Genomic DNA, 14,174 nt, shown 5'->3' with positions numbered 1-14,174 from the left:
ACCGTTACCTCACCAGCCTTCAAACTAACACGGAACATACCTGAAAGATTACGATCCAGGCGTAGACAATGTTGTCAAAGTTGATGGCACCTTTGTGGGGGTTACTATTTCCTGTGTGGCATCGAGTATAATACTGGTTCCAGTTGATGCACAGACCCATTGCTTCGCCAGGACCACTACCGTTGGTCAGTGGCTCAGGACTCAGGCCCAAAGCCTGTCTGTGGAGCGCATCCTCCTTGTCCAAGCAGCATGTGCGTCCTCCTTCACGCCTCGCCGGCACATCAGAACATGACATGATACCATTATCAGATGCCAGGGAGCAGATAAAGGGACGTTCATCATCCTCCTCTGGCTGGTAGTACGGAGGAGGTAGGGTCATACCTGAAGAGCTGGGATAGGGAGAAGATAAGAGTTGGTTATGGAATAAAATCTGTGTAACATATAGATATTCATCCTGTTTCACTACTTCATTTGAGGACTTTCATGACAATTTCAGTGAAAGAAGGCGAGTCAAGAGGGAGCAAGAGGGGGAAATTATATATGAGAGACGTTATATAGTGTAGTCACTGAAGTAAATCCCTGGAAGTACTCAACCAAGCCTGTGGGATAAATGCATCATTGAAGGCAAGTGAGTGAATTAAGAAATGCAAATGATCCCGCATGAATATGCTCTCTCTCTTCCTTTCTCACTCTCACATACACACAGTACATTATCACCTTACAGTTTTCAGTATATATACATACAGTACACATGCATATACTCACCAACTTTTTTTTCACACCTTTTCATTCTTTTACATGCTCCTGTCTCTTTTAACCATTTTCTCCTTTCCAGTTAAAAATACAAAAACACACACACAAAGAAGGAGATCCAAAAGCTGTTGACCTAACTAGACTATTAATGGATCAGTATGGAGCTGTAAGTGATATATACAGCATGTGTGAGATAAATACCTGACCCAGTAGTGAACTAGCGAAACATCGCCTAAAGCTAGTGCATCAAACCAAAGGCATGCTGACAGGTGCGGTAAGCAAGGGTGGGGTCATGCCTTGGTCAGGAAAATGAGTGGCTTGAGGAGAAATCAAGCAGCACCTAAGATGTCACATTTAATTACATAATAAACCTTTATTTATCAGTTTGGAGGAGAAAGATAGGTGGACCACCAAAAGTTTTTCAGCAGACTTTGTTCTTCTGAGTTTTTAAACTAGTCTATTAAAATTTGTTAGTTGGTGAACCAGAGAATCACAATCAATTTTTAACTTTGCAACACCTGTGATATTTTTATTTTTTTGTTTTATTTATTTTGCACCATTTGACATAAATGTAAACATTTGCCTTCAATGTTCTCTCTGAACTACTCAAACAAGACATAAAGAAATGCGTTCTTTTGCAACCGTACTACCGTGCTTCATCAACACAGTAAAATAAATAAATAAAAAACTTGACTTGCTTAATTGCTCTGGTCTCGACAAAGCAGAAAGAAGTAAAGTAAATTGAGTGTGAGGTCTGCCATTTGAAACAGGGACAGCTATGTGCTGCTGCACTGATTATCCTGCTGAACACATGCAACTGTGACATGTAAAGATAATAAGACATCAAATGAACATGTTGACATGTCTTGTAATGGAAACAATATCTAATGTAATTCCCGGGTTGAGAGAATTACTTTAAAAATGCAATCTACCACAATCACAATAATCAAGTACCATAACTTGATAATCTTGTTAAATAAAGAAAGGAAGAAGAAAAGAAATATCAAAAAGATGACTTTTAAGTATTCTATAAAACAACAGAACAATGTAACCTTAAAGAAGGAAATGGGGAAACCAACATTTTAACGGATTACGGTTACCTTTTTTGTATCCTGATTACGTAACTCTGTTACATCTAATCCTTTACCCCACAAGCCTGTGTGATCCGATCGTTGTGTTCCTATTCTGAGAGAAATTAGGCCGTTCTATTAATGTATCTGGATCTTTTTGGGATGTTCTGATACCAAAGCAGTTGTATAATTTGTAGTCAAAGATAAAGGCAAACAATTTAAAATGGTATTTATTAAGCTAACATATTAAGCTTGACAAGCACATCGTTGGAGATGAGTATGTTCACCACCAGGCAACAGATTGTTTAATCATATAAACTAAGTCATGTGGAAAGTGTATGTGAGATTGTGTGTGTGTGTGTGTGTGTGTGTGTGCCTTAGTATGAAATCAGCAGAAAAACAGATCACACTATCATGCATTGACACCTGTTACACACATACACACACCTTAAGTGTTCACGTGGAGTGAAACGGTTGTTTCACTCCACGTGAGTACCCCTCATGAGTGACAGAGTAGTGTCTTTGGCTGATTCCTACGTAACTTGATCACACACACACTCACACACACATCACTAAATTCTGAATCTAAGTGATTGAAGTGATCTAAAGCACCTCATCATTTCCTGAGATATTTAGATATTTCTGATATGGAAGAATGCCAAAGAGTCTGTCTTTCACTTTAAGTCCACCTGGGAACTGGGGTTTATTTTAGGGTATCTGTTGATTTATGTAAATGGTAAGTCAGTGTTACAGTTATTAATAATGTAAATACGTATCTATATATGTTTCATTACACATACCAATAAACAGAAGGAGAAAAAGTAAAGCATTCAAAGCATGCCTTTCTTGAAAAAAATAAGGACATGTTCATTTAAAGATTGGAAGTGCAAAGAAAAAAATGCAAATGGTAGGTCGACAGAAAACTGCTGCTGAAATGAGCTGAAGAAAAATATTATTAAGAGAAAACAAATGGCAGGAAACCAATGCAAAGTTTAGGGAAAACAATGAGAGGGGTCTTGTGAAATGGAAAAGAAGACACTGCTGAGCCAGTCAGTGGGGCCTATTAGGTGTGTGTGTGTGTGTGTGTGTGTGTGTGTGATCTGACATGACTGTGGAGTAAATGAGGGCAGGGTGTGGATGCTCATACCAAGGTCTGGGCCCGGGAAGACAAAAATAGACCCTCTCCATCAGCAGGCCCATTACTGAACACACACATTCAGGGTCACTCGACCTACAGTATTTACTCATTGCACTGTCTCTGTCACTTCAGCCCTCCTTTTGTTGTCTCTCTATTGGGCTTTTTCCTCACATTTTATTCCTGTTTCTTTGTACGTATCAGTCTCCTCTTTCATTTTCTTTTTTCTGCATGAGGAGAGACTTGTCAGGAAAAGGCTGACTGAAGGCAAATCGTATGTAACCTGCACAACCAGAGTTGCACCCACCCCTCATATGCTCACATATACCTCAAGCAGAAGTTTACGTGAGCATATCAAGCATTTAACACATGAGCTCTTTTAATCACTCTTTATGCTCCTGTGTTTATCTCTTCTTTTTTATAATTTATGTCTTTATGTTTATGTCTTGTTTCTCTCCTCCTTTCCCTTTCCCATTCCTTCCTTTTCTCTCCAATTCCTTGACCAAATTCATGATCCTCCCCGGTCACCCCCAGTCAGTAGCAGGATAGATACCGCTGACATTCACAGGAGGAGAATTTCTCCTTTTAGCTCAACTGCAAACCACACACAACACACATGCAGTGGCCATATCAGGCTATACCACTTTCTACTGAGAGTAACTTAGAAACCATGCATTGATTTGGTCGCTCAAATTAGTTTGCAGGTATGCACTGAGACTCAGTAGAGTTTATGCAAACCAAGGGATTGACAATAGAGATAAACATAAAATAATGTCATGAAAGGTTGTCAGTGGCATTCAAATTGGTGATTTACTAATGGTGACTTCAAAAAAGACTAAAGACTTGAAGGCAGAACAAGAAAAAGAAAAGGAAAAACCAGTAAGAGAGTGAGCCCCTGTCAGAGTAGTGAAGCATGAATGAAGGAAGTTGCCCCCCTGTTGGTGAACTGGCATTGCACAGCATGGCACAGGAAAACCTGGCATCACACTGAGAACACACCTGCCAGTGGAGAGTGAGACGGAGGGAAGGATCAAGGCTATAGAGTAGCAGAGAAAAGAGACAATTTCCAGCAATCGTATTAAGTGAGAGACTCTGGGACATTTGGAAAGGAGAGATTGGTTTGAAAAGCATGGCAAGGAAAGAAGACACCATATAAAAATAAATCCAGTAAGGACGACTAAGGATGAGAAACAGAGACCAACATTCTGATCTTTCTTTGGAAGTGCATTGAACAAACTTTCCTTTACAATAACATGTCTTTTGAAGTGCTGTTGACCTGCTCTTTGTGGCCATTAGTGCATAATATGATTTGTAATGGGGCAGCTTAGAGGAGTCAATTTGTCTTCCCACCAAATTGCCCAAGCTCTGTATGTATTATTTTTTTTAGCTTGCATTAATAAACAAGGAATGGATGTAACATAAAAGGGGCCACATACAGTATAGTTAAAAAGGCAGAGAAGGAAAGAAAGAAAAGGCAGGCTAATTGGAGCCTCGATAAGAAAAATACAAGAAAAAAGCATAAAGGCAAGAATGAGTCTTAAGGCATAAGGCATGAAAACAGAAAGGTAGAGATCAATAGAGGGAGGGTGTAAAATGGCAAAGTGAATGCTGCACTTGACTGCAACACTTAGCTCACTCTATTATAACCTCTCAGAGAGCTAATGTTAGCCCTTTACTTAGCATAATAGTCCTCAAGTGCTAACTCACAACAACCTTTCTAATTAAGCAACACAAGCACCCTGACAAACCTGAATAATACAATGCTGTAAAATAATGGGCAAAAATAATACTTTGGTTAAATAATAAACAACCGCTCAATGTGAAATCACTGCTACTGTAAGGAAACATGTTCACTAAAGCTATACTAAAACATTGTACTTTAATATCAAGGTTTTGTCTTTTTGCTTTAACCCATGTAGGAAAGTCAAAGTGGAGTCCTCAGTTGGGCCGGCTAATCACTACATCGCCCTTTAGCCCAGTGAAGATAAATGTAGAACACATTGGTTAAAGTAACCTCATGAAGTGATTACTGTAGAGGTTGTTGCGGTAAATGTCGCCTCTCAACTTTAAGGCGAGGACAAAGCAGGCAGGACTTTGCTAGCTGGCGGAGCTGTGTCCCCTTTCATTTGGCTATAAGATCTGTCATTAGTGTACGCTGTGTCAGCATAACCAGAGACAGTGTGCAGACGCAGAGTAGTATACATTATTATAAACATATTAGAACACACACATCAGGGGCATGTGTCTTCAAGCCGGCTGATGCTGGCATAAAACAGGTAACTGAGAGAGTGCCGTGAAATCAAACACTCCTGAATACTGCTGAATGTCACTCACACACAGACACAGTAGGTGATGCTGTCATGTAGGGTCATGAATATGGAGGCATGCAGCTGGAATCTAATCACGTTCCTAGTTGCAAACTGGGGAAAACTGCACAGTTACTGCTTGCTTTGAAGCTTGAGAGAGAGATGAGGAAAGAGGACTAGGAAGAAATGCTGGAAGACAGAGTTATGCTAATGTATGTAATATACAGAACATACAGTATGTACTATAATCTTAGATGAAATCCATGTGGAAGAAGAAATTATCAGGTATGACAAGATTGTATGCTCATGTACAAACAGCACTAATTGGACACTTTATAATATATAATTATAATAGTTTTATTACTGTAATAAGGCTCTTCATTTTCAGTATATAACGAAGAATAATGGGAAGCATACAAGTGAGATTATCAATCATAGCTTTCAAACCCACTAGCAGAACACAAACCCACTGTAAACACACACACACTGTACGCACTGATCTACAGTGTTTAACTCACAGAGTAAAGTTCTCCTCGAGGTAGCAGCGATTCCTCAGTAGCCCCGCCCACAGCTGTACACCGATGATGCCGAAGATAAAGAAGACGAAGAAGCAGAGCAGCAGCACGTTGCCTAGCATGGGTAGAGTGTCGAGCAGCAGGTTCACCAGGATACGCATACCTGTGTGTTACAGCAGGTCAATCAGTAATTAATTATCACAGGCTTATACCATTGATGAGGAAATAAAACATTTGAATCTACATTGCGTCATAGCACAACTTCTTTTCGGTATGTAGACTTAAACGGTGCTGCAAGTAGCATTTTTATTCACACTAAACCTGCAGTAAAGTAAAATGAATTCTAATGTCTAATAATCTTCTCTGTTTGAAAGTTATTCAGTGCCAGTGACAGATTATGGCAATTTATTTTATCTTATGAATACTTGTTCATTCAATCTTAACCACATTGAGATGAACCTTAACATAACCCTATAACTTGTCAGTCAGGCTTTAGTTGCAGATAAGATGAAACATTTTGCCAGTGAATTGTTTTATGATTTCCAGATTCGTTCATACAATACATTTTCTCATTATGTTGATAAAAAATGTAATTGACAATGTTGTAAAGCATTCCCTACATTTTGTGGCATTTGTGTGAGACATCCACAACAGCAGTTCAAATTCTGCTCATGACAGCAAATTGAAAGCACAAATACTGACTACAGTCTACCCCATGAACAAAGAAGTGTAACTAATCAGGCCACATGAGGTCTTCTTCATGATTAGATAAATCTAATTGCAGAAATAGAAGCATGTCCCCTGTCACATAATGATGACCTCACCATTCCTGCAGTGACGACATATTGAGATGTGATCAGTGGAAGTTAATGACAGCTGATTGGACTAAAAAGAGAGAGAGAGGTAATGCCCACTGATCACAGCAACTCCGTACAGACACCTGAGAGGTGTGTGTGTGTGTGTGTGTTTGTGTTACTATGAGTGTGACTATATGTGTGTATGTCTCTACTAATCTGATGTGTGTGTGTGTGTTTGTGTTTTTCAGTGGCATACTGGGCTTCGTGAATAACAGCTCAACAGTGGGTTAATGTGTCATAAACACAACAGTGCATCTAAACTGCCTACAGACTGAATGACAGGAGAGACGCTGAGAGGAGACCAGAAGAAGAGGAAGACAGAGAGAGAGAGTGATGAAGTTGATGATGATGATATTCACATGTAGGCAATATTTACAAGAATGCAAATACCTGTAGTTCATGCATTAAAATGTTCTCCCTATTCCACAGATGCTAATCAATGCTAACACTCCCTATTGTTTTTTACTGCATCTAGATTAAATATGTGTGCGCTCACATTTAGAGGTTCATTCATTAAGTCAACATACAGTGTGTATCTTTATGTGTAGAATAAATTGATTTTTAATAGTTCACATATAGCTAAATGAATCTTTTGTCAAACTTTTGTAATAGTGTATTTTATTGAAGAGAAGTTCAGTCCCGACTTTGGCCAAGCTGTCTGTAGAGAAACAAATTGTGAATTACAGATTGATGTGGCATTCATTTGTCTATTTTGGATTAGAAAATTAATGAAGGTATGAAAGCGAAATTTTGGGATTCATGAAAATTTTATCTCCAGAGCGCAGAAGAAAGAATTCTTTAGGTGAGTATGCACCTGTCTTTCTCCTCTGGCTAATTTTTCTCTCTCCTGTGGCTAATTTGTCTCGTCAACTGATATTAAATGGAGAGCAGTAGCGTTGCTGGTGCGTATGTGTCTCTGGTGGTGGCTGGAGGCGAGTCTAAATGTGTTTGTTCCCCAGGGTCCTTGTCATTAGGCCACTGTTCCATTAGGCCTAATTGGGTGAAGAGAGAGAGAGAGACGGATGGAGGGGGAGAGAGAGGACGAGAATGAGACGCGGCCCGAGGGTACCCTGAGAAATAGGGAGTGCCAAAATAAAATAGAAAGCAGGACAGAATGAAAGAGTAAAAGAAACATGCAAACAAAACGAAATATTCAATAAAAGGAAACCAAACAAAAGTAACAGAAAAGAAATGGTATGGTATCACACAAATCAGTCTTTTTCTCATTCTTTCTCTCCTACTATACCTGCCTCCATCTCTCTCCCCTCCTGGTGACCGTACCAGTTTGCCAGCTCCTGCTGTTCCCAGATAAAGATGGATGCCTCCCCTTGTGCTACAATGGAAACACATTTGCAACTATGTGCCTGTGCTATTCACTTAAGACCAGGGGAGTTATCTCTCTTCTCTTCTCTTCTCTTCCTCCTAAGACAAGTTTCTCAAGTCTTTGTTGCCTTCCCTACTTCTATTCTGTCTAGCACTCCCTCTATCTCACACCAATTTCATCAAAAAAGAAGTCTAACACAGCAGTACACACACACACACACACACACACACACACACAACACAGGACTATTATCTGGCATTTTGTTGGAGGGTTACAAATTGAGGTGTGTGAAGGGGTCAGGATGTGCTCATGCTCCCTGTGTATCTGTGGGCAAAGTACCAATCCAACAAAATAAGGAACAAATAGCTTTAGCCCCATGTTTCCTCACCTCTAATGGGGTCACGGATAGGGGCTGAAATCAGGCTGCCACATACTTAGCTTACTGATGACAACGTAAACAATAACAGTATGCACACATCACACATACAGACAACTAGAGTATGAACAAATATGAACAGGAGAAACTAAGGCTCATGCACACACATCTATGACACATGCACACAAGCATGCAGCTGTTACATTAATGTTGCATATGCTAACAAACCCATGTATCTGGAGATTCATGCTATGATAAATAATCATCTCTAGAGAAGCAGATTTGTTTACAATCTGTACACTTGTCCCTGAAATACTATGTGCACTTGGCTGCACACAATATCTTCTAATCAAACCACTTGAAGCGTAATGCAGTTAACGTCCATATTTTCTGAGGACTGCTGCTGTGTCTGTCTGAAATATTGGGCTGAGTAGGTTCCTTGTTGATGGCTCCACCTGAGAGGTAACTTGTCCTTCGGAATGTGTGGAAAATTTAAATCAACAGAAGACGGGCTGCTTTTTCAGATAATTACACTAAATACGAAGAATCTACCATGATTGGACACTTACATAGCGAGCAAAAATAGGTAAGAATTTGCTCTAAGTAGAGAGAAGGCTATAATTTTGGATTTGTGTTCATGTATCTGTCTCAGAGGTCTGCTGAAAACAGCAGAGAAGCAAAACAGGAGGATATATAAGCTGAAAAGGTTAAATAATCTGTTGAAAAAAAGAGATAGAAAAGCTTTAGATGTCGGCTTGTAGAGATAACACACTGTGCTATCTGCTCATCTCTCTCACTCACATGTAAAACTTTCTGTTCACAGTCACTAGAAAGGTTTCCTTTTCCTACAGTATCTGTCCCCAAGGTCCAAACTGAATTAGGCAACAGAGCTTTCATGCAATCAGCTCCATCTGCTGCAAAGGCATTTCATGATTATTTAAAAGTGGAATATCTTAAAGTCTCTCTCAGTGGCTAAGATATTGAGGAAAAGTTCCTAAGTTTAAAAATCTTTGCCAAGATTTTTTGCCGGTGAATTCTGGGCCACTTGATAAAAACTGAACCCAAGTGTTCTGTTCAGTCACTCTGACGAGTTCAAAACAAAGTGTGTGTCCAAACATTGGTCATTTACATCTAAGAAATAGTCTGAAATTGCTTTTTTATAAGCACCTAAGGCATGCCTTTTTCTGATACTAACCAAAAATGACTCACATTTATTAACAAAACAATGAATAAAAAGATTTTTGACAACTTAAAACTTCCTCCTATTAGCATTAGCTGCTAATGCCTGGCTAACTGCTAAAGTGCTCGAACTAAGTGATAATGAGACCAGTCTGAACCTAGCTCGGGCTGGCTAATTGGTGCTTACAATGATTAAGAGCTGCCTGTTAGGGCAGCAGGACAAAGAAATCAATAGGAGTTAAAAAGTTTGGCCACAAACTGAGTTTTAGATGAGAGGAACAGGGTTATGGTCACGGACTGATCAGTGAAGCAACATTAATGCATGGTTTGTAAATCTGATAAAGCTGTGACTCAGGCCCTGAGCTGGCTGTGTGATTAAGCATAAGATGAATGTTTAATGATCCCCATGGGGAACAGGTGGCATGCGGATGCACAAAAAAGCCAAAGATGTAAAACATATACATGAATTTTCATGCAGATGCATTTACACTTTATGTGGGTTGACACACACAATCACATGAAAGCTCACTTCACACATTTTTGCACAAACAAATATACGCACATGTACACACACACACACACACACACACACACACACACAAACTTAAAATGTTCTCACTTGGCACTCTGTTGATGGCTTTGAGGGGGCGAAGGACCCGTACTGTCCGAATGGCCGACAGGTTGATGTTCTGCAGGTCCAGTGAGTACTCTACCATCCTGGATAAACAGACAGAGAGAGAAGTAAAGACAGACAAAACACAGTAAGAAAGACAATTTAACCTTTCTGTAGTTACCTCTGAGCTTCTGGCTCAAAATATGACAAAAAAGGATTACCATGGCTCGAGCTGGACCAGAGGTCCCTGCTCTTGATTCAACATCAGTGATCATTCTTTGATCTAGTGTCCCCTGTCCCCTCCCAGAGCTGTTTGAGCCTCTACAATATGGGGAATGTAATGCAAAGACCGTTGCAACACTCCAGAGAAAGTGGTGGGGGGATAAAGTGACAAAGCATCAAAAGGGGAGAATGACATGAAAGGGAGGTGAAGAAGAGAAAAGAGAGAGCGGGAAAAGAGGGATTCGTTCTATTCTAAGTGTTGCCTGCAGGATGTTGTGGCTCAGTCAGAGCCTGGCATCTGTTAGCAAGTCATTTCCACAGCATGGCTAAGCTGTTTGTGCCCCCAAACCCAAACCACTTTCACAGGAGAATGGCCACGGTTTGCCATGTGTGTATGTGTGTGTGAAAGAAGAGTGTATATGTTTGAATGTACCACACTGATACTACATGACTGTTATCATCAACACAGAGATAGTTCAAGTGGGTGAATCAGTTTTACAGTGTTTGTGTTTTAAACAAGAGCGGAAATGTGTGCAAATGCTGTACAATATGTAATACTGTAGTTAAGCGTGTCTGTGCACAGCATTGATGTGCCTGGGGCTACAAAAGTGTTGGGGCAGCATGATACCAAACGCAGCAGCACCAACACAAGCTAATATCCCCCTAAGCACATCCACTGGCTCTGACAAATCAAGCCAAGCTCTGTCTCTGACAAGAGCTGTTTTCTCATATGAAGTCCGGACTATGTCAAGAGATTGTCTGTGTCACACCAACCGGAAATGCTTGTTTGGTTTAGGCAAGGGATGGCGCCTGAGTAGAGCATACAGGAGACGGGACATGATGCAAAAAGCACACAGTGGTAAAAAGGAAAAAAAAATCAATCACATAGGCTTAATCTGACATTACACAGACTTTGTTTGTTGTTTGCGAGCTGACAGGGTATAGTCTGTTTAATGTCTGGTCCAATTGATTCGGACATTTGCTCACATACAGCTCCTTCGGGTAATGTTTAGATAAGTTGCAGTGCACGTGTGAAAGGGAGACTTGTCATGAGCCATGTCATTTACAATAATGTGATATTTTATAAATCCCACAGGCAAGCACTTTCCATTTGCCCTTCAACACAGCACACAGTCATCAACAGAGTATCAACCCAGCTCACAATTAAGAAGGATTACTATTTGTAGCAAGGCTTTGAACTGCTGTACAGCTGACAGGCAGTTGCCCTATTAACTAACAATTTATTCATTTTTATAGTAGTGAAATATCTAAAACCAAATTTGCAGATTTGAGGGAACTAGATCACACTTTTAGGTGAAATGCTTTTTGAAGAGTCTAATTATTTTGTTCTTACCGTAAAGCTCATGAGCCTCACACTAAGAGTACATCTTTTTGAAGATGTAGAGGCACAACGCAGACCAATTTTCTTCACCCGGCCTAGTCGAAAGTACAGAAATGCCACACAGCAGCTTGATGGAAATGTCACAGTATAGAGAAGAGCACAGCAGTTGTTTTTGGGCCAGGCTTTCCGGCTGGACATATTGGTGTTATTACAACCTGCCTCAAACATTATAGTATTTGTGGTAGCTGTAATGATCTGATGTAGGCTGCTGAGGGACGGAACCAAGGGCTAAAATGTCAAAAGGGAGTTTTAAACCAATTAAAACATACATCCCCTTCAGTGAGCTCAAGAGCACAAAAACTGGATTATTTTTAACGTTGCTTGATTAGGTTAAAGGGTGAGTAATAAACTTCTAGATAGATGACACCCACAAAAGTATAAACAATTGCACGGATAAGCAAATTTGTTGTTGTTTGTTAGCAATCCAACTGCATCTCGAGGACAGTAAATAAAGTGAAAGAGAGAAGGGAAGATCACAGATGTGCCTGCATGTGTGTGGGTCCTTAGCCATGTGTGTCTTTGTAAGTGTGTGCATGCGCACTGTGTGTGTGTGCGTGTGTGCGTGTGTGTTTGTGTGCGCTCTATAGAAGTGTCTCTTCCTGTGCACATCAATCAGGCCGCTGTGTTTGGGAGGGTAATTAGTGGACTGCCGGAAGCGTCCTTTTTATGATTGTTCTCTATTTTTCACATTCCTTTTTTTGTTCATGATGCCTTCATCTCATTCATGCTTTTATGTGACTAGTGTGTTCTAGTGTGTGTGTGTGTGTGTGTGTGTGTGTGTCTGTATCGATATGAAATGCAGCGCTTCAGGGGAAACCTATGGTAGATGTAGTGGGAACAGTTCAGAGGAAAATTAGTCTTGAGTCTTGAATTTAGACAAGCAAAATCTGTAGTGATTTGACCGTCAAGGAAGTAATTCTTCATCGTTTACACAAAAAAACAACATTCTTCCTTTTGACAGTTAAAAAAAAACATTTTTGGCTGTGAGAATGTCCAAGAAAGTCGTGAAAATTGTGAACTACAGCTGCATTGCCAAATAGTTTTTTTCTGTTTAATTTTGTATTACAGCTAAGCTACTGAAGGCTAGAAGGGCACACAATTCACAAAATGTAATCAGGTCGTTGTTACTTTGCATACATATCTGAAAAGATGCACCAGGTGTGTATCCACCAGGCTAAGTCAACGTACAGCTCCTTAATATGCTTGATAAATAGAAACACCAGTCAATTTTGCTCAGGGTGAGGAAGTCTTTTACCATTTCTTTGACCTGTTTTTCATTTTAACCTATCTTAGGCATACATTAGAATAATATGGAAGGTAAGACCGACTTCTTGTAGAAAGGGTCATGCTGTGATATTTCAGATACCAAACAGGCTGGGAAAAATAAGTCTCAGTAAATTGGATTAGGTCAAAATAAAACTCACAGTATACAAAATAAAAAAGACTTAAGGAAGCACTTATGGAGAATGTCTGGACGAATGCCTGGTCTGTATGGGGTCTGTAGTGGGGATGACAAGGGAGGATGTTCATCCAAGCATGTGAAAAAAGAAAGAAAAGAGAGAGGGAGGAGGAGGGCGAGAGAGCGAGGTGGTGCCCGTGGGTAACAGACACAGAGCTCATAGCAGGCTGTCGGCTGTGATTTGGCCTGGCAAGTTTGGCAATGCCCTCTGCAATTAGCCTAGACGCTAATCTAATGGATGCTGCCAAGAGGAAAACGAAGACCGAAGCGTTCACACAAATGCATATACATACACACACACACACACACAGATTAAACAAACTAAAAAGGCATAAACTGGCAGACTGTAATCTCTGTGTGTAATTCTGTGCAACAAACACACACACACACACAAACTATGAGCTTCCAGTGGGGATTTTCAAATGAAGATGAATGTCCCTCCACCTACCCTGGTAAGTCTGTTGCTCTACCTGTCTTTGTCTGCTATTATACCAGCCACTCTCCCTATCCATCTCTCTCTCTCTCTCTTCCTCTCTCACACACACACGCACAGACACCCACACTTACTTTAACATGGCCTCTGGTCTGTTCTCTACTCACAGACCAATCAATATACAACATGTTGAGCTCTATACAGGGAGAGCTACTATGGATCCCAGGCCTAATTGCACAACTGTACGGCAAACAGTGTGTGTGTGTGTGTGTATCTGCATGTCTGTCAGTGTTTATTTTGGCACCTGATTGAGTCTTTTGATGAAAATGTATCTTAGTAATCTTAGTTTTTGTCTGATTTTTGTCACACGCTTTAACCTACAGTACAGTAGTTGCCATCTTTACTGTGTACAGTTACCATGGTTACAGGTGTGCATTGTAAAGCTTCATAGACAGTGGCTGCGTTTCATTAGTAGTTCCACTTCCCCTCGTTCACACCCTCAGCCCTTGGTATGACGTAACCGCATACGT

General features: G+C 40.3%; 1 protein-coding gene across 1 annotated transcript in view; it reads right to left on the bottom strand.

Annotated features, from left to right (window-relative positions):
• Nucleotides 1–14,174, bottom strand: part of cacna1ia (calcium voltage-gated channel subunit alpha1 Ia) — a 107,746-nt gene that overhangs the window by 51,537 nt on the left and 42,035 nt on the right. Inside the window, exons 4-6 of the mRNA XM_035655735.1 lie at nucleotides 10,135–10,232; nucleotides 5,783–5,942; nucleotides 41–389 (exon numbers count right to left, since the gene is read on the bottom strand). Of these exons, the coding sequence (XP_035511628.1) occupies nucleotides 41–389; nucleotides 5,783–5,942; nucleotides 10,135–10,232 (607 nt within the window). The remainder of the gene's footprint in view (nucleotides 1–40; nucleotides 390–5,782; nucleotides 5,943–10,134; nucleotides 10,233–14,174) is intronic.

Source organism: Morone saxatilis, unplaced genomic scaffold (assembly GCF_004916995.1).
Source record: "Morone saxatilis isolate NCDOM2014 unplaced genomic scaffold, NCSU_SB_2.0 Contig14, whole genome shotgun sequence".
NCBI classification, from domain to species: domain Eukaryota; kingdom Metazoa; phylum Chordata; class Actinopteri; family Moronidae; genus Morone; species Morone saxatilis.
Note: the sequence above shows the minus strand (reverse complement) of the source record. Positions and strands in the feature narration are given on the sequence as shown.